At 48.3% G+C, this 20,667-nt stretch overlaps 1 protein-coding gene across 1 annotated transcript in view; it reads right to left on the reverse strand.

Annotated features, from left to right (window-relative positions):
* Nucleotides 1-847: 847 nt before the first annotated feature.
* Nucleotides 848-20,667, reverse strand: part of STAT4 (signal transducer and activator of transcription 4) — an 86,332-nt gene continuing 66,512 nt past the window's right edge. The window contains exons 14-24 of the mRNA XM_080668229.1: nucleotides 20,332-20,376; nucleotides 14,053-14,136; nucleotides 12,480-12,578; nucleotides 10,609-10,744; nucleotides 8,295-8,344; nucleotides 7,381-7,475; nucleotides 6,946-7,082; nucleotides 5,815-6,006; nucleotides 2,549-2,615; nucleotides 2,071-2,179; nucleotides 848-1,086 (exon numbers count right to left, since the gene is read on the reverse strand). Of these exons, the coding sequence (XP_080524355.1) occupies nucleotides 1,060-1,086; nucleotides 2,071-2,179; nucleotides 2,549-2,615; nucleotides 5,815-6,006; nucleotides 6,946-7,082; nucleotides 7,381-7,475; nucleotides 8,295-8,344; nucleotides 10,609-10,744; nucleotides 12,480-12,578; nucleotides 14,053-14,136; nucleotides 20,332-20,376 (1,041 nt within the window). The 3' untranslated portion in view covers nucleotides 848-1,059. The remainder of the gene's footprint in view (nucleotides 1,087-2,070; nucleotides 2,180-2,548; nucleotides 2,616-5,814; nucleotides 6,007-6,945; nucleotides 7,083-7,380; nucleotides 7,476-8,294; nucleotides 8,345-10,608; nucleotides 10,745-12,479; nucleotides 12,579-14,052; nucleotides 14,137-20,331; nucleotides 20,377-20,667) is intronic.

Raw genomic sequence — 20,667 nt, forward strand, 5'->3', positions numbered from 1 at the left:
CCCAGAGAGCCGAATGCCACCCAAAGATGAACGCCATGCTCCCAGGAAGGTTAACGAATGTCTAGCGTGTGATCACTGCGTGATGCTATCTGTTAACTTAGGAGGGCACTGTTCTGTTTGTGGTCTAAGGGACTACGCACCCTGTGGTTGTACTACAAACCCCCTGTAAAGAGACCCTGTCCTGGGAGGGGAGGGGTTCTTCCCGCCCGGCCAGCAGCTGCCCTGCCCGAGTATGTAAGTTCTCCTAACAAAGCTCTTACGGGTTTGAAGAAGGCTACGTGTCAGTTCTTCGGAATCAACCCTGAATTTAGACTCTTGGGGCTTTCCCCCAACAGAGGGATCCCTGGCAGTGATCCCAGCAGCTGTGAACCCCGAAGTGGGGACCCTGTGGACACGAAAGTCAAGGGGCTTCATAGTTCACCCCTGGGTACCCAGCTGTTGCTGCCCCATTATTCCCGCCAGGCTGGGTCCAGTGTACGACTCCTCCCTGCGGACGCTCGGGACACTGGCTTAGGTGGCTGTTCCCTCAGGCGCTCCTGCTGGCTTTTGAGTAATGCAGTGAGGCCTTGCTGTTCTTGACCTATTCTGAAATACTTTTTAGAAATCATTTTTTACATTAAATGTATTGGGGTGACCTTGGTCAACATGATCATATAGGTTTCAGGTGTGGGGTTGTATGTTACAAGATCTGTATGTTGTGCCATATGTCCACCACCCAAAGTCACATCTTCTCCTGTCACCCTGTCTCAGGACCTCAATTCTGAAATCTGAACCTTGAGCCTTCTAGAGCCAACATCATAAGTGACACAGGAGAAACAAAGTCAGAGATGAAACAAAGACGAACCAAGGAGTCTTTGGTTAATATCATATTAACACCTGGTTTTTAAAAGTCTCTTATCTTGCACGTTTATCTGAAGCTTTGGTGTAGGGGTGCCAGCGAGAGCATATACAAAGCCACTGGGCATATACAAAGCTGAAGAAATAAGATGTGATTGCTGGCAGAGGTCAGTCTTTCCGTTTTCGTTTGCTTCTTTCCTTTGCGCGTCAGGGTTGATCCTGTCATTCAGCAGAATAGGGCGACTTCATCTAAAATTGAAAAATGCAAAGGACCTTTGAGGAAATTACTGCTTGGTAAAGAAATCACTATTTCTTATGTAAACACCCACGGCTACTAACGACTCCATAATCATTGTACCAGTTAACTTCTAAGCATTCAGAAGGTACCTTTAAGCAGAAGAAAACTGTTTTAAGAAGGCCTATTCATCCCACGAATAGTAAGAAGAAATGGGTGCAAAATGCAGCAAACGTTCTCTTATAACGAAATGACTTAAGGACAACTAACAACGGGATGGCCGTCCAAGGAGAGTGTGGATTTTTTTGTCCCTAGAAGTTTTCAGGAAAAGGACTAAAACCCACTAGATTTATAGTCAGATAGAAATTTCTTGGGCCTCAGAGTCCCTCCAAGCGTCTATTATTCTGACGTTGGTTCATCGTGGTGCAAGGTTGGGGGTTTGAACTGCTTGACAATGTTGGGGCATAAGAACAGATGGAATGCACCCTAAATCTCATTACTGCAATTACAATGATGACGCAGCTCTCCGAAGAGTGGTATTACACTGCTGTTGCTTGTTCTTCATATACCACTGGCAGAGGCTCCCGGGATGAACAATGCAAGCAACAACGCATCAAGAAAAGCGGAAACTGGTGGTGCTTGAACTGCTAAAGTGAATATTAAAGTGAGCTTACAGATATTGACTAACACGTGTGGTCTGCTCAAGCTGGGAGAGAGGCGGGGATGGGCATGGCCCACCGTGGACTTAGGGACCAAGTGTATTTGAGGGGTTCAGGAATATTCTGCCCTGGGGTGGCTTGAGATGGGAAGAATTGAAAGCCACTCAAGCTAGTAAAGATGCCTGCCTTCAACACAGGTGAGGTCAGCAGCACACAGGCCCACACAGATGTGCTTGTGTGATGCTGATGAATGTGTTTTCCCACGGCCCTGGCTTCGCACGCCACCTTTGCTCCCTTGGGAATGAATGCCCTGGACCCCGGAGAAGAGAGGGAACCTACGGCCGTTTCGATGGTCGTGGGGCTCAGGTTTTCTCTCAGCACCGCGTACACACTGGGAGACATCGGAAGGAGTTCTGACGGAGACTGTGGCTCGGCTGAATCGCTTCGGCTTAAAGAGATAACAAGGAAAAGAGCGAAGAGGATGAAACAGTCATAGCCCGTGTGGCTTACCGTCAGGAACTCATTTCTAGGGCTAATCTAGTTGTGACACTGCCTCATGCATCAGCTCCCATCACAGCATGCAGCCGGCTGTGGAAGGCATGGCGTATCACAGGGCAGCGTAGGCACTGCAGTCAGGGTGGACTGTGGTGCGTGTTGAAAACTAGCTCTGTGTATTCAGGAAAACGGAGTGTGAGCGCTAAAACGCTCTATTCTCGGCTATATGTATTCTCTCCACCCTTAAGTTTCCTACAGAAAGGCTTCTCTTTTTTTGATGAGTTCAATAATAAACATTTTACGTGGGACTAAGACTACTTACATTGTTGAGATGGGGATAAAAACAGAAGGAACATAACCTTTGTCCCCTTTTTCTGTTGGTCGTGAAACTGGAAAAGAAAGTGTTGGGAAACACGTTACCAATATGATTGATGAAATTAGAAAAAAAGTCTAGAAAGAGATGAATCATGCTGAAAATAGAGAGATGATACAAAAGCTTATTGATTCACGAAACTTTTTAGTTGAGTATTTTAGATGTGCAGAAAATGTGCAAGAAGAGAAAAACACATCTTTTGGCAGGTCTAACCTAACTTTACATATTAATGTTTTCAAAGTGCACGAGAAAAATTGGGAATCAGCCTGGCCGGTGTGGCTCAGGGATTGAGCATCGACCTATGAACCAGGAGGTCACGGTGCGATTCCCTGTCAGGGCACATGCCCGGGTTGTGGGCTCAATCCCCAGTAGGGGGCATGCAGGAGGCAGCCAATCAATGATTCTCTCTCATCATTGGTGTTTTTCTCTCCCTTCCTCTCTGAAATCAATAAAAATACCCTATATAATACAGTGGTAATATGCAAATTGACCCTAACAGTGGAACGACCAGAACAACCGCTCGACCATTCACTATGAGGCGCACTGACCACCTCTCGGTCCCTTTCCCCGGCTGGCAGGCTCCGATCACCCAATGGCGAACGGAGAACTTGGGGTGGGTAGCGGGGGACACAGGTGGCGCCAGGCCCAGGCCCCCGCCCACCAGTCACCCCACACAGAGGGCAACCCGTGGTGGGGGCGGAGCTGGAGAGTGGGCGGAATAGTCAACCTCTTGGTTCCTCCCCCCGGCTGGCAGGCTCCAATCACCCAATGACAAACGGGGAACTGGAGGTGGATGGCAATGGGGTGCGGGGCTGGTTGCGGGCAGCTGGGGAAGATGGTCCTAATCCCAGGCCACACCTAGGGACCGTACCCACGCACGAATTTCGTGTGCCGGGCCTCTAGTATATATACAGTATAAAAAAGGAAAATTGGGAATCAACTATATTACTTGCTTCTAAGGACTGATTTATTTGTGTTTTAGGGGATTTAAAGTGATTCCGTTCTTTTCATTAAAACTGACACCAATCATAACCTTACAATTTCACAAATTTCTGAAGCACAGACACCAGAGCTACTAAAAGTACTACTGAGCTGTGGTCACAGGTGTGCAGACGTCAGCCTGGGAACAACCCGCATTCCTCTGCTACCCGATGATGGACTTGTGCTTGCTCCAGCTGTTCTCTGGACCAACTGTCATTTTTCTTTTCTTTTTTTAAAATATATTTTATTGATATTTTACATAGAGGAAGGGAGAGGGATAGAGAGCTAGAAACATGAATGAGAGAGAAACATCCATCAGCTGCCTCCTGCACACCTCCTACTGGGGATGTGCCTGCAACCAAGGTACATGCCCTTGGCCGGAATCGAACCTGGGACCCTTCAGTCCGCAGGCCAATGCTCTATCCACTGAGCCAAACCCGTCAGGGCCAACTGTCATTTTTCAACTGTGATTTGTTTCATCGACATTTGTTGCTTCATTGGATCAGAGGTAAAGACACGTAGGGTCTGCTGCTGTTTTATTTTGTTGTTTGTTTCAGAAGGGGATGAAGTAGGGTGGCAACAGTCACCCGCTGCGAGCGACCACTGTAGGACCGTCCACAGATGCTGCTCAGGGATTTAGTTGCTGTAGATGAACATTTTAATGGATGGCTTACAATTTTATTAAAGAACCAAAATGGTGAACTGACATTACAGCTATGTAGCTAATTTCATAAATGTTCTTTTTTCTTTTAAAATATATATTTTATTGATTCTTTACAGAGAGGAAGGGAGAGGGACAGAGAGTTAGAAACATCGATGAGAGAGAAACATCAATCAGCTGCCTCTTGCACACCTCCCACTGGGGATGTGCCCGCAACCAAGGTACATGCCCTTGACCGGAATCGAACCTGGGACCCTTCAGTCCGCAGGCCGACTCTCTATCCACTGAGCCAAACCAGTTAGGGCTCATAAATGTTCTTGCATAGACTCAACCAGTGTTGAACCAAATGCCTTCTGTGGCCAGGATTCTTTTAGGCCGGTAGCATACACCCAGGGAGGCAGGCATGTGGGGACTTGTTCTTGGCAGGCCCGAAGGTGGGGGATGGAACACAGACTCCCTGGTCCCCTCCTGGGCACGTGAGTAACACCGAGTTGTGACATACAGTTACATTTAATCTTGATGATAATGACTGATTCATTTGTGTATTTATAATAATTGAATTTTTTTCATTAAAACTGACACCAATCAAGCCCTAGCTGGTTTGGCTCAGTGGATAGAGCGTTGGCCTGTGGACTGAAGGGTCCTGGGTTCGATTCTGGCCAAGGGCACATGCCAGGGTTGTGGGCTCAATTCCCAGTGTGAAGAGTGCAGGAGGCAGCTGATCAATGATTCTCTCTCATCATTGATGTATCCATCTCTCTCTCCCTCTCCCTTCCTCTCTGAAATCAATAAAAATATATTAAAAAAATAAACTGACACCGATCATAATCATAAGTAAAAAATATATCCTATATAATAAAAGGCTAATATGCAAATCAACCGAATGGCAGAACGACCGGTCGCTATGACACGTACTGACCATCAGGGGGCAGTTGCTCAATGCAGGAGCTGCCCCCTGGTGGTCAGTGCGCTCCCACAGGGGGAGCGCTGCTCAGCCAGAAGCTGGGCTCACAGCTGGCAAGTGCAGCGGTGGTGGTGGGGATTGGGCCTAAGCCAGCAGGTGGACATCCCCTGAGGGGTCCTGGACTGCAAGAGGTCTCAGGCCAGGCTGAGAGACCCCTTCCCCCAGTGCACGAATGTCGTGCACTGGGCCTCTAGTATATATAGTATATAAAGCTTATAAGCCCTGCACTTTTTTTTTTCTTCAAAAAACAGACTTGCTGGACTTGTAATGGCTTTCTAATCACCTCTCTTTGTTTGCCTCTCCCCCAGTCACCGAAGTGAAGGCCATGGGTCCAGAGAGGAAGGAGAAACCCAAACTCTGGCAAGTGGCTGGAGAGGCCCCCACGGCCACGGCCACGGCCACAGCCACGGTGAGGTCTGGCCACAGCCACGGATCGGCCAGCAGGCAGTCCCTTCCCAGGAACCGCTGTCATGCCACTTCCTCGCTAAGGTTTTGACCTCCACGTATTCCTTGGATCTTATAACCAACGAGGAACTTCGTTTCCTTCAACCCAGTGTGAGGCTATTTTCCAAAATACAAAGAAAAGAAGGCAAGCAGAAAGAACCTGACCTTCGCACGGGTGGGAGCTGTAGTGTTTCCCGAAGGCTTTGTCCTTGGGGATGTCGGGATAGAGGTACTTCAGGGGGTTTTCGGGGACGTTTTCGGCCATAATAACCTTGTAGTCTCGAAGGATGTCGGCGAAGGGCAGCGCCGACAGCCGGCCCTTATTGTAGGGCTCCACAGAGTGGAACCTCACTTCTCCTGGGGAGACAGAGAGCAGGATGGTCAGGTTCCCGCGGGCATCCTCTGTGGCCATGCCTCCTGCCCACGTGGTCTTCACATCGCCGGTCATAACCCAGTGCCAGCCCCCTCTGCCGTCCGACAGGACAGATCGCCCCAGGAGCGCGGAGCGAGGACACCGCCCAGGCTGGGGGGAAGTCACGGTCCCTGTGAGCGTGGGACGACGGTACCAGGAATATTCAAACCCACTGACGAGCAGAGTTGTGGGGGCAGGCCCAGCACACTGAAAAGGGATTGGAAGGAACATTAGCCGTGCTCTGTGAACAGGATGGCTCTGTTCTGAGTAGAGAAAGCACACCCTAACCCGGCTGGGAGTCGTGCGCCCTGGGACATGGGAGCTGACCTCAGAATGCTGTCCCTCCTCCTCCTGGGAACTGCCGGTCCTTATGGAAAGATGGACAACCTATGGCTGAGACAATCTAGTCGGGAGGCACCTGCTCTTCACAACCCCAACCCCTATTGCCTGTAATCTGGTCCCGGGGTGCCTGGAGGCGTCCGCCCTCTGTGACCCACCCCCCCTACATCTCCCTCCCTGCCCCGGCCCCCGCATGACTTGTAACCTGTGATGATTATCCCGTGCCTACTTTCCCATGCCTTTAGTGCCTACTTCCCCACATGATCTGTGTCCTTCTACCCAATATAAGCAGCTGGCCGATGTGGGGGGCAGAGCAGGTTTTTGTGGCTGACCTGCTGCTCTCCCACACTGCTGGCGGGTTGGGAATACGGGAATACACGCGCACGTGGTTTAACCCTGTCTCTGCTGAAGTGGCTCGAGTAGCGACAGGCAGCCAGGAGCCCTTGGTTGCCCGGTTACGGAGCAACACCCCAGGCCCGTCTGAAAACGGGAACACCATGGCCAAGGCCCACCGGCCCTGCGCAGGTGCGCCCCCCAGCACGCACCGCTCTCGGCGTGGTCCACCCAGGTGAAGGTGATCCCGCCCAGGTGGCTCTCGCTGAACCGCAGCAAGAAGGTCCCAGGCATCTTGTCCTTCAGCAGAAGGCGCTCCTTCTCTTTGCTCACAAAGCCCATGACACACCTGGGAAGGGAGCAACGGGTCGCGTTACCGCATCGAGGGCAGGCACTGCTGCCTCTGCATCCTCCGGGAACGAACCCGCAAGGAGCAGACCTCGATTCGCTCCGGGAGTAACTCCATTGTGTCTGAAGCAGTCTCACACGGAGTCAAGTGAACATCAATATTCTGGGAGGAATGGAAGATGCTGCAGCCATTTCCCCTCCGCAACACTCAACGTGTTCAAAAAGAAAAGAGAAAGAAAACCAACAGCATAAAATAAACACCTGGTGAACTCGTACGCAAACTATACCCTGTAACTCACCCATCGATCCAAAGGGGAAGAATATGTTTCTTAATGAGATCTAGTATTGCTTCCAGCCACGTCCAAAAGGTGAAGGGTTTACCAGGTAAGTGTTCCTATTGGCATAAACAAACACAGCACAGGGATTATTCCCGCAGTGATGCTGAGGTAATCATTCAAGGCCCTTTTTCCAGTGGAAGGATTTCTTGAAGTGAGACCACACTTTATAGAGTTTCTTTTTAAAACACCCTTACCCAGAAAATCTTCAAAATCCAGATTACGAGATAGAGTCTTACAGAGGAGTGCTGTTCCATCTCACCCATCAGATCTACATTATAAAAATGATAAAACCAGTGCTGGCGAGGACACAGGGAAACATGAGCTCTCATTTCTGGTCAGGACTGTAATTCAGACAAGTTTTCCATGAGGCTATTTGGCCATGTGCATTGAAAGATTTAAGTGTTCCTTTAACTCTATGCTTAACAGTCCTTTAGGATTTTTAGCTGAAGGAAATATTTAGACGAGTATATAAAAAGGTATATTCAAGATCCCAATGGCAACTTAAAAAAAAAAAATAGCCCAAATTGCAAACATCAATATTCAACTGGTTGTTTACAATGTATTTCCTCAATCTTAAAACATTCTTATCTTTCCAAATTAAATGCGTGCCGCAGGTGAGATTCAAGGACTATCTACAACAACAATATCAACACTACAACTAAAAGACAAAACGGACACCATCCAGAACCACAGGAAAGCTGGCTGAGTGGAAATTCTACAACTAGAAGAAAAGAGGAACAATTGTAATAATCTGAACAATAAAGATTTATTAAATTAAAAGAAAAAAGGACTATCTACAGTCGCCAGCTGGAGAAAAAGCAGCACTGTTAAAAAAGACTGTAAATGCCGCCCCCTCCCCCTTCCCCTGCGGGTACCTTGCAGAACTTGGACCAGGTGAGGTGACCATCACTGTAGCCGGACTGGACTAAAATGAAAAAAAAAAAGAATGACATTTTATTAAACAACTAGGCTCTTCAATTTATTTTTTTAAAAAATTTTTTAACGTATTTTATTGATTTTTTACAGAGAGGAAGAGAGAGGGATAGAGAGTTAGAAACATCGATCAGCTGCCTCCTGCACATCTACTGGGGATGTGCTCGCAACCAAGGTACATGCCCTTGACCGGAATCGAACCTGGGATCTTTCAGTTCACAGGCCGACACTCTATCCACTGAGCCAAACCGGTTAGGGCTAATTTGGTGCTCAATTTAGATTTCCCTCCTTCTGTCCAATATTTCTCAAGCACCTGCTATGTGTTTATCGTGTACTTAGTGCTAGAAACAGTAAACATATATCATGTAATTTATTACAAAGGGGCGAATTCTTTTCCGTGGAGGAGCTAAGGATTGCTTTGGGCAGGGGGTAGGTGTCTAGGACCGAGCCTCCATGAACGGATGGGAAATACATTGTCCGAGGAGAAGGAGGGGCCCCTCCAGCAGCAAGAACAATGGAGGATGAAGCATACTGGACATGATTATGGTTTATATAAAAGACAGTCAGCCCTAGCTGGTTTGGCTTAGTGGACAGAGTGTCGGCCTGTGGACTGAAAGGTCCTGGGTTCGATTCCAGTCAAGGGCACATGCCCGGGTTTTGGGCTCGATCTCCAGTGTGGGGCGTGAAGGGGGCAGCTGATCCATGATTCTCTCTCATCATTGATATTTCTATCTCCCTCTCCCTTCCTCTCTGAAATTAATAATAATTATATATATATTATTATTATTATATGAAATATAATATATATGAAATATGAAGACAGAGCAGCCTAGTGTGGTGAGTAAACATAAAATCAATTTGCATAAGTAGATGCAGCCAGAGTGCCAGGAGTGCTGACTCTTCCCGGGAAAAGAATGGACGAGCGATCTAGGCAATAAGGAGCCACTGACTGTTTTGATTTAGGGCAGTGAAAGGATACAGGAGTTTCTATCTAAATTCCTTTCTTTCTTTCTCTTTCCTTTCTCTCTCTCTCTCTTTTTACAGAATGGTGTTTTTGTTTTGTTTTTAAATATATTTTTATTGATTTCAGAGAGGAAGGGAGAGGGAGAGCTAGAAACATCAATGATGAGAATCATTGATTGCTGCCTCCTGCACGCCCCCTACTGGGGATCAAGCTCACAATGTGGGCATGTGCCCTGACCTGGAGTCCAATTGTGACTTCCTGGTTCATAGGGTGACGCTAAAACTACTGAACCACACCGGCCAGGTTCTATCTAAATTTCTAAGAAAATTATACTCATAAGAATACTTTGGTAAAGATCTGAAAGTATATGGTGGCTATCTATGCTACGTATTTAAAAGACGTATTCACTCACCAACAAATATATGTTGAATTCTTACTACTGTGGTTTATGAATTAAATAAGGATCCAAAAGGATATTTACATTAGTCAATGTTATAACATTCTTAAGGTCCTGATCTATTTAAATGCCTATTGATCAGATACAGTTACAGCACCAGCGGCAGCCCAGCATCACCTGTAAGTCCAGCTTAACCAAGTCACACAGGTTTTCAATGCTGCTCAAGCGCATCCTCGCCCTACTTTAACTACAAGTCTATGCAAATCCAACTTTAACTATTTTTGTGGTGCTAAATGTGTTCACCCTAAACTTGTCAAAATATATCGTTTAAAATTCTTTTAGAAAAAGCGTCACACTGTAGTCACTACACGGAGTACCAGTGTCTCTATTTTGCAAACGTTAGAAATGTCAAAACTGGAAAGTTCTTGCTAGAAGGGATTGCGTGTTACCTGGTGGGTTTTAATTTCAGTTAGACCTTGTGGCTCTGGAATCAGCTCTTTTCTAGTTGGTTAAGGGTCACTGTGATACGAGTGAGAGATCCAGGCGCCATCAGGACTGCCCATCATATTCGGCAGAAATGGCATAAGAACACCCCGGAGACTGGAGTGTGGGGTGGGAAGGAAGGGGCTTCAGACCCGGACAGGCCTCGCCCGTGTCTTCACTCTACTGCAAAGCGGCCATGCAACGGTGGCAAGTGACTCACCTATCCTCATCTCTGAGATGCATTACTCTGCCTTCAGGGACTCTTGAAAGATAACATAGCATTCAGCCCTGTGCCTGGCGCTCAAGAAATGGTGGTGATGGCCGTTATGATTAACAGAAGCAATGTCACCCTGGCGCTTTACGGCACGTGAGTGCCATACGCAGGGCTCGGGCCTCGGCACCCGGCACGCACCTGTGAGCTTCTCGGCCAGCATGTTGAGCTGATCGGAGTTCAGGCCGCGCCCCACGTACGAGGAGAACTGCCAGCTCATCACTTCCAGGAGTTGGCTCAAAGTGGCCGGTGGAGGGTTGTTAAAGAAAACCAAGTTCTGAAACAGATTTGGAACGGGGGTTATATGTCACACCGCACACCCTGTGATCCAATAGGTTCCTGATTTCAACTCCTGAGGCCAACCTAAGGGAGCAGGATGGAAAACAGAAGGGAGACCCGAGTTAGTTTGCAGGCGAGACGCTAAGTCGGCTGTGCAGCTGTTTCAGGAGCCCTGTGTGACCTGCGTCTCCAGTCCTCCTCCAGGAGCAGAGGGGATCTGGGATGGCTGGTGCGGAGTGGAGGGTGGCTTTCTTAAAGAAGAAGGATGGGGGTGGGGGGGGGGGCGGTGTGCAGCCCCAGGGCACCCGTAGGCTGGAGAACAGAGAAGTATCCCACATCCTGGAGGTGGGCGAAGAGCTCTGAACGCGTGTAGTTCCTAGGCAACGACGTTTCATTGCAGGGCTGTTGGCTGTTCTTGGCTTTAAAGACGGGGCGAGGTCTCTCGTGAGTTCTGTCTCCTCACTGCAGGCAGAGAGGACGCCAGCACAGGCGCTTCAGCGCAGCCTTCCTGGGCAGCTAGTCTGTCTGAGATGCCAGGGCCGGGAAGTTGGGAAGGAATCGCATAGCGCTGAGTCATTTTCCATGCTGTTTCCCCATCAGGCCCACGGAGTCAGAGGGAGAGATGCCGGGAGCTGACTCAGCGTGCCTGTTCTCAGGGCTGGGCCAGGTCAGAGAAATCTTCCCTTGGGAAGGAACGCTGGCTTTGAGGTAAGAAGAAGCAATGTTGTTATTTGCATCTGACCTATTTTCTCTAGACCCCGGTGGTTTCCAGGACAACGCACTGAGGTTTTGTAAGAGGGGTCTGGGGAAGTGCTTACTCATCTTTCTTGCCACGCCCTCCCCTGCCTGTTGGTTAAGAAAAGCATCTGTTGTCTGCTGGCTTTGTTAGCTTGAGGCCAAGTTCCCATCAATGTCTCAAGTAACCACACGATGGCATTGAAAGCCCCCTGGAGCCCAGAGTGGATCAAATCTGTCACGAACGTCAATGGATTAAGTAAACACACAACCACCTCGAAACCTGCGCAGCCGAGTGCAGTTAGGCGACACCGATGTGCATTCCAGTTACGTGTTTGGAAAGCAGCTCTCTGCCTCCGCAGAAGCGTCTGTGGGCGGTGTGGCCAGAAGTAGTGAGCAGGCAAGCACAGCAGCCATCACTTCTGGAGCACGGTGTCCCCCATGGCCCAGTCAGCAGTTGGCAGGGTGACCCCAGAGCTCTCTCTGACGCACCTAGCGGGGAGCTGACCAGACCCTCCCTCTGTCGCCATTGCCAGCCTGAACTCTCTCAGGGTCCATGAACATTTGAACATAATACTTTGACTATGACATGAGAGAGGAATCATACAACTAGGGTAGGGGTGGGCAAACTTTTTGACTCGAGGGCCACAATGGGTTCTTAAACTGGACCGGAGGGCCGGAACAAAAGCATGGATGGAGTGTTTGTGTGAACTAATATAAATTCAAAGTAAAGGAGCGGAGGGGAGAGCAAGAGAACCCTCCACTCTTTCGGCTCCGCGGGCCGGATAGAACAGCCGAACGGGCCGGATCCGGCCCACGGGCCGTAGTTTGCCCACGGCTGAACTAGGGAGACTGGAGTTCTGAAATGAAGCAACCCACGAGACATGCTGAAATGTTATGTACACACACATTTTTTTTTTTTTTAATGCAGATGGGTTTGGTTGACAAAGCAAATCCAGTGGAATTAAAGGAGGAGAAATAGGAATAAGAGACTCTACCTGGGAATCGTTGGCTGACACATTGTACCAGATGATGGATGCCCAAGCATTAGGTAACTGGCTGACATTGGAAATCATCACCACAGGTAAGGAGCTGGTCTGGTTTAAAAAGAAAAGCATAGTTAGTATGCACAGCGCCTTTACGTGATTTTAGACTTGACCCTCTCCCCTCGAGGGCCTTCTCCAGCCAACTCCACTGCTCCCATCCTGGTCTCTGCGCTGCCCCGGTCACTACGGTGACTTGTGAAGGCCCATAGGTGCTTGCCGAGCACAGGTGAGTCGAGGTTCAGGGAGGAAAGAAGCTGTCGACACCGGAATCCTTTCTAAAGTGCTCGGCCAGTCAGCCTCTTGAATATCTCGCCGAGACCATGTGCGTGTTGATACTCTCTTACATCAGGCACTGCCTAAAATGCCACTAATTCGAGCTTGTAACGATCTAGCCACTGTTCTCCCGGTAAGTTACATGAAAGAATCGAATTTTAAGTTTATCTCTGAGACGGATCAATATGTTCAGACTATGATCTGACATCTAATGTCCGCTCCAGACATGGGAGTTTTAACGGTAGAAGATGGGCAAGTAAGCGACACTGGAACACAAAGCATTATGGGAGACGGAGCTGCATGTCCTGTTGGTGCAGAACTGAGCCCAGTACTGTAGGAGCTGCAGCGTTGCACCTCATGGGATAAAGAGACTTCCACAGACTAGCCTGCGAGACTAAGCAACTTTCATCAGCCCCTCCCCGTAACTGAGGTTAGAAGGCCGTGGGCAGTGGGATAATCGACGGAGGAACTTCACAGCTCCTGGAAACGAGTGTTGGGAAAAGAGATGAGTGAGGAATCCATGATCAGTTTTAGAAACACGTTTCCATTCAGTAAGACAAACGAGCAAAGGCAGAGCTCCAAAATAATACATCCCCCACCCAGGGTCACATCCAGGGTGTGTGACACTGCGCTTATGCATTCACTCACTCAACACACGTTGAGCAGCCGCTGCGTGGCGGGCACTGTGCTGGGCGCTGGGCACGAGGACCAACGAGGCATGATGCCCTGCCGGCAGCGTGCTCACAGGTGACCATGTTCACTGTCCCCCGAGTTTCTTTATTCCTTCTTTGAGTTCAATGGTGAATGTTGAAAGAGGATAAAACACCAAAAGGTACTCTTGGTGTTCCTGTTATTTATCTTTACATTAGGAAAGTCTTTCTGAGGGATTTGCATGTAGGAGTTAAATTTTTGAAAATATATCACGACGTGACATGGCTCAAGGACACTGGTTTCTCTTCCGGCGTCCTCCTGAGTACCCCCGACTCAGGAAATCCCAGGAAACGAAACAAACACACAATCTTCCCAACAAATTATTCACTAGACGTGGGTATGGAATCCCTAATGCCCGGGAGACTTTTATCGCTCAGATTCAACTAATTCGTAAGTATCTGAGGTATTGAGTTTCTAAATTAAAACAAATATAAGGAACAGGGAGGTACTGAGACCTAGAAAAGACAGGTCTTACTCCACAGATGCTGACCGGTGCTGAAGACGTTAGTAGGACAGAGTGGATGTTTCCGGAAACACCTACCTCCAGGTCTATGGTCAGGCCGTAGAGGCAGATCTGTGCTTCAAACGTGATGGAGTGTAGCTCCTCGGTCACCATGTGGCAGCCCTGGGGGAGAGAGACACGCCTTCACTCTTACAAACAAGCGCAGACCGCTCTCTTTATAGGCCTGCTTCTAAAGACCAACACATTCGCAGAGTGTGAGCCCCCAGACCTTCCCCAGGATGCAACCGCTCCTCTTGATCTTTTACAAGTTATTTAGAGTACCTGGTACAGAGTTTGAGTGGTCTTCACTTCCACAAACGGAATAATTTTAAGCCTCCAAAACAATATAATGTCCAGCTTTTACAATTCTAGCATAGTTTCGTCCGTTGAAATTCAGATAAATAGCTCTCTGTTTTTTAACTTTCGGAGATTAGTCTTTTGACTTACCAACTAAGAATAAAAGCAAACCGTGTGTGTGTGTGTGTGTGTGTAGCTACAACAGAAACAGCTCGGTGTCATAACACATTGTTTAAAAAGAAAGCTAAATTTCCTCGGGTGACTGTTCCAGCTGGAAATGTCAATAGCACAACAGCTGGGGTTTTGTTTACTTTCCAGTAGAGTAAACTCTAATCTAGATCTCCCAGGGAGAGGTGTGTGTCTGTGTGTGGGGCGGGGCGGGGGGGCGGTGGTGGCAATGGGCGCCCTGTGCCCTGAGGCTTGAGGGTGAAGAGGGCCGACCAGGAGGGGCAGTTATGAGCCCCAGTCCATGCAGTGAGGTCCCATGCCTTCCCAGCCCCGGGGAGGGCAGGGGGTGACTCTCTGGAGCCCATGAACCACAGGAACTGAAAGGGCTCTCTGCATTTTGGATACAAGGTCAAGCTGAAGGCAGAGGTGAGGGCTGAAGAGAGGAAGACACGGTAAAAGTGCACAGGAAAGCCTGGTGGGCGTGGCTCAGGGGTTGAGCATCCACCTATGAACCAGGAGGTCACAGTTCGATTCCCGGTCAGGGCACGTGCCCAGGTTGTGGGCTCCATCCCCAGTGTGGGACGTGCAGGAGGCAGCTGATTAATGATTCTCTCTCATCATTGATATTTCTATCTCTCTCTCCCTTCCTCTCTGAAATCAGTAAAAAGATATATTAAAAAAAGCAATTTTATTGTTGAAAGTATTACAGATGTCCCCCCTTGTCCCCTTCTAGCCCGCCCCCGCCCAGGCCCTCACCCCACTCTTGTCGGGGTCCATGGGTTATACATCGATGCATACAAGATCTTTGGCTGATTTTTTCCCACCCGCCCTCCCTGGTCCCTGACGAAACTCAGCAGCACTTTGCCCTGTGCCAGGACCTGCAGCTTTGTCATCATCGAGAGCTTGCTGGCCTGACCCCGGGCCTCTGAGCCAGAATCTCAGCAAGAACCCCAGGTGCAGTTTGTGAGAAACCCATTCTCGGTGTGGTGTATCCACGTTAGCCTCAAAAGGGAGGTGAGAAATTTGGAGATGGTGTAGGAAGCTTAACCAATTTTAAAAAATCATCCCTGTGGGAAAATGAAAACGGAAGTGGAGTTACTTGACTAGAAGAGTCTGGGGAGTGGCGGGGGGGGGGGGGGGTTGTGGGTGCAGAGTCAGCTCTGGGAGAACGGGGGTCTAATACTGAATGTGCGTTAATGACAAGGCGGAATCAATCTGATAACATTTCAAATATTAAAAATGGTTCTCGCCAAAACCGGTTTGGCTCAGTGGATAGAGCGTCAGCCTGCGGACTGAAAGGTCCCAGGTTCGATTCTGGTCAAGGGCACGTAACTTGGTTGCGGGCACATCCCCAGTGGGAGGTGTGCAGGAGGCAGCTGATTGATGTTTCTCTCTCATCGATGTTTCTAACTCTCTATCCCTCTCCCTTCCTCTCTGTAAAAAATCAATAAAATATATTAAAAAAAAATGATTCTCATATGATGACATGGCGAACAATTACATGAGGAAGATTTCCTGACAGCAAGTGTTAAACTTACGGTTTGTTACCGAGCAGGGAGTACAGAATTAAAAACTCCTGTCTCTCTTGGGTTCCCTCATTGATACCCTACGTTGCCTGCAGGTAGTTAGATTCACTAGAGTGGGTCAGTGGCAAGTTATGTTCATGAAAATTATGCTTAAAAACCCCTTAGGCCACCCTAAAAATTACTCCCAGCGCATTCAGCGCACCAAACAGACAGCCCCACCCGCATGTTTAAACAAACATAGCTGCTTCTTTGGTTGAGCACGAGATAAAGCAGTTGGCTTGTGTTTAGGCACAAAATGGAACCAAAAAACCCACATGTTTTAAACAATAGAAAGTCTCTCTGCCCTAGGCGATCCACAACCTCCTGGCCACTACCAGGCGCCTCTCCCACTCTCAAGCCAGTGCAGAGCGGGCGAGAGGCCGCAGGCAAGCACCCAGGAGACCCGCATACCGTCTGTCTAAATCAGGGGTGGGCAAACTTTTTGACTCGAGGGCCACCATGGGTTCTTAAACTGGACTGGAGGGCCGGAACAAAAGCATGGATGGAGTGTTTGTGTGAACTAATATAAATTCAAAGTAAAGGAGCGGAGGGGAGAGCAAGAGAACCCTCCGCTCTTTCAGCTCCATGGGCCGGATAGAACAGCCGAACGGGCCGGATCCGGCCCGCGGGCCGTAGTTTGCCCACGGCTGGTAAATACTGAACCATTCTAACTCGTTAACACACTGCGAGAGCATGGCCAGCCTCCTGCTTTGACATCTAAGCTGCCACGTGACCTCAATGGCCAGTTTTAACTTCTGCAAGTTTTCTGGGACCGTGTGGCCTGGGGAGAGAAAGGTCATCCTAGCCTAGCGCCCACCCCACGCCCCTCCACCCCTGTGAGGGCCTTGCAGGCCACGGTGGCCTCCAGGCCCCTGTGCTAGTGCCTGGAGATGCTGGCGTTGCTGGTGACACCCATGCTTGGCAGAATAAGTCAGAAGAGGCCCTCGCAGGCCCTGGAAGCAGGCTGAGGTCTTCCAGGTGGGAATTCTGGTCCTGGGCTCGGCGGGAGCAGGTTGCCTTGAACCCAAAGACCATTCCCTGTAGAGAGGCGTGGCTGGAAGACAGCCGAAGGGAGCCTTTCTGAGTCTGAGGTCTCATCCCTACCTGATTATCTAGCCCAGGGGTGGGCAAACTTTTTGACTCGAGGGCCACAATGGGTTCTTAAACTGGACCGGAGGGCCGGAACAAAAGCATGGATGGAGTGTTTGTGTGAACTAATATAAATTCAAAGTAAAGGAGCGGAGGGGAGAGCAAGAGAACCCTCCACTCTTTCGGCTCTGCGGGCCGGATAGAACAGCCGAACGGGCCGGATCCGGCCCGCGGGCCGTAGTTTGCCCACGGCTGATCTAGCCTCTAGTTGAAATTACATGATTAAACGTCAGTATGACATGGTCATTCATCCTGGGTAATTTCCTCAGAGCTCTGAGTTATGGCAGCCATCCGAGGTGAGAGCCCGGGGCCTCCGCAGACACTCAGCGCTGTCCATTCGCTTCGGAAAACGACCTCATGCTCCAGGGGTATGTCACTGGACTGGGATGTGGGTGGTGAGAGGTCTCCTCGGTGATTCAAACCAGTATCTGATATTTACTTAAAATCCTTAATGCAACCGGGAGGCACGTTTAGATCAAAACCCATCAAGGCAGCTGACTTACAGCGCACATGGCTGGGGAAAGGTGGCTCCGGCCAAAGGGAGCAGCATTAATTCTCAAAGCCTGCACGGCCCCCGCTCAGTCTCTCTCACTCTACCCGTGTAGTCCAAGCCAGGACCCTATTCCGCTTCAGCTCCCAGGATTCATGCCTTACAGACCAGGCAACGGTCCCAGGTAAGATGTGCCATTCATGTCTGTATTGAAGGCCATTCTAACCATCTGAGGTGATTATGGGCTGAGAAGATCCCCCTTCATGCTACCTCCATGACATTGACTATGATAAAGGGCTCCACCTGGGGAAAGCACAAGCGAATGAAAGGCAGGTCCAGATGCCGCCACATTCTTCTTTGCTCCTGCTGCTCCGTGCCTCAGAGCACACCCTGAGCTCCTGGAATAGGCTAACGAAGGGTTATGGCTCTGGGCGTGAAAGGAACCCTCTGCTAAGTAAGTAGGACTGGGGTAAAGGTGATTTTCATCGAAATTTCTGGCGATAATCTATGATATTGTTGCACATGGAAAACCATACAAAATAGGCCGTAATTACAATGCCTCCGCTGCCTTTTGGAGCCTACTGTTATATAGTTTGTGACTCTTCAATTGTTCCCATAGCACAGAAAGCAATGTTCCAGGCTATGGTTTTTCTTCAATGCACAGAGGAGTCATATTAAAATTCTGTCAACAGGGGGAGCTCAAAGAATAGCGTAAAATAGAATTATTCTGATCTGATAAACTTGAAAAAAAAAGGAAAGAAATGAAAGGATTCTGATGTGTACTGTACAATTTTGTTATTACTTGGAAAGTAAGAGGAAAGACATTCAAATTAATGTAAGTAGACAGTGTTAATAAGACTGGTTGATTTTTCTATAGTTTTCCGTCTCTAGGGAAATCCAAGGTTTTGTTTTTACATCCATAAGGATGACAATGTATTGACTGTTGAGCTGTTTACATTATTCCCATTTGATTTAGTTGACCTACTAAGAGTTCAGAAGCATTGTGCTTCATCTATTCAGACTTAGTCAATATTACTCAGGGATGTGAGGCAGCATGAAATGTCAATCACAACTCCCGCCCAAATTCCAGTGAGATGGGCTTTTAGTTATCATATGCTAACGTTTCAATCAGGAAATGCGGAAAACCTTTATGGGTTTCTAGACGGTAGGAAGACTAACTCCCACTTTTTTGGTTTACTGGAATAGTCTTAAACTCAAAAGCTCTGTTCATGTGACATCTGGGTGTTCGAAGCTCTGCCCTACGCCAAGGGTCTAGCCTGGGAGAAGGCTTAGCTCATCTTTGGTGGGGCTGCGAGATTTGCCAAATGATCTTTCCGACAAGATTAAGAGATTGAAGCATTCTGGGAAGAAAAAATGTGGAGCATGAAATCTGACGTGATGGCTCTGTGTGGTTTTGTGGGTGGGTTAGATGGATTGTAGTTGAATGCAGGATTTATAAAGTGCTTTTTTCTTCCAAATAATGCAAAGAGATGTTGCATAGGAGCTGAGGTAGAAAGCCAGGAGACAGGAGCCACACACCGGTCACGCCAGAAACCAGCCCCGTTGCTGTGTAGCTGCCCTGTGTGGATGGCCTTACATCTGCAGCATCTCTGAGCAGAGAGCACTGGGCAGTACTGCCCTGATCTCTGAAAGGGAAGAAATGCAGTATTTCTCCAATGGATCGTTTGTCAAGGATCGCATGTGCGGTCACTGCCAGAATGGACTCAGACCCAGGTTCTCCAATTCTAAATCTGTAGGGCACAGGCATATGCCCTGGTATCTAGGCCAATGAAACCCATGGTCTCCAAGACCACTGCCAGCCCAAGATCCGGCCACTCTAGCATGTACTGACTCAAATGTGAGTACTTAGACTGCATCCATTTGTTCTTTTAATCAACTCACTCAGTGGAATGCAGACCTTAAATAGAAGAGCAAGGTCATTGGTACCATGAAATAACAGAACTGGTTTCACCTTTGTTTTCACATCATCTGTCATGATGTTTGAGACTTAACTCTTACTTGTAGAAAATGAGTAATTTTAAAATACTTTATAACGAAGGAGGAGTGACTGAAGAAAGTATGGCACACCTGTAAAATGAAATACAATACAGTCACGTTAAACCATGTTCTTTACGAGTGTTTAAGGTTATGGGAAGCTGTTCACCACATGTTGCTATGTGGAAAAAAAAGTAGGTTATGAAGCCATGTATCTATATGAAATACATACAAAAAGTCTAGAATGATGTGAACCAAAATGTTAATAGTCATTTTCTTAGGAGGATATTATTATATGTAATTCCCACTTTGTTAAAAGAAAATTCCTTATATTGTCTGCAATGATCAAGCTTTACATTTGTAATCAGAGAAACATGAATTTGACTTTATAATAATAAAAGCATAATATGCTAATTAGACCAGACGACCTTCCGGACAAAGCTAGGGCTGTGAGGGAGAAGCCCAGGTCCCAGGTGCCTGCGGGCGGCCGGAGGGAAGCCGGTGCCAGCAGCCAGGAGAAGGAAGACCCACTCTTGCACAAATTTCATGCACTGGGCCTCTAGTGAAAATATAAAGGCAGTTTAAGGGCTTTATAAAAATAAGATGTTACAGAATTATTTCCTAGAAGAAGCTCTAGAAGAAAACATTTCCTACCTCATTTCCTTTGCTTCCGGCCGTCGACTTCATTTCCTTTGGTTGCTTTGAAAAAGAAAATAGTGTTTACATGGAGACACGTTATCAGCTACATATCGAGTTGGTTGTACCTACTTCAGCGATTTTCTTGGTCCCAGTTCTGACAGTAACCCAGATGTCTTCCCACTCATGGAACCCGACAGCTGCCCACGTCGCCGGAAGCAGCTTCCTGTTCGGATGCCAGTTCGGAAACTTCCATCGAGCTCAGTGAGGAGGTGGGCATAGCATCAAGACTGTGTTTTTCAGCCAACATTTTGGGAAGAGGAAATCATGCTGGATGTGCTCGAACTTATTCAG

This window comes from Plecotus auritus (genome assembly GCF_963455305.1).
Source record: "Plecotus auritus genome assembly, chromosome: 5".
In the NCBI taxonomy this organism is placed as follows: Eukaryota; Metazoa; Chordata; class Mammalia; order Chiroptera; family Vespertilionidae; genus Plecotus; species Plecotus auritus.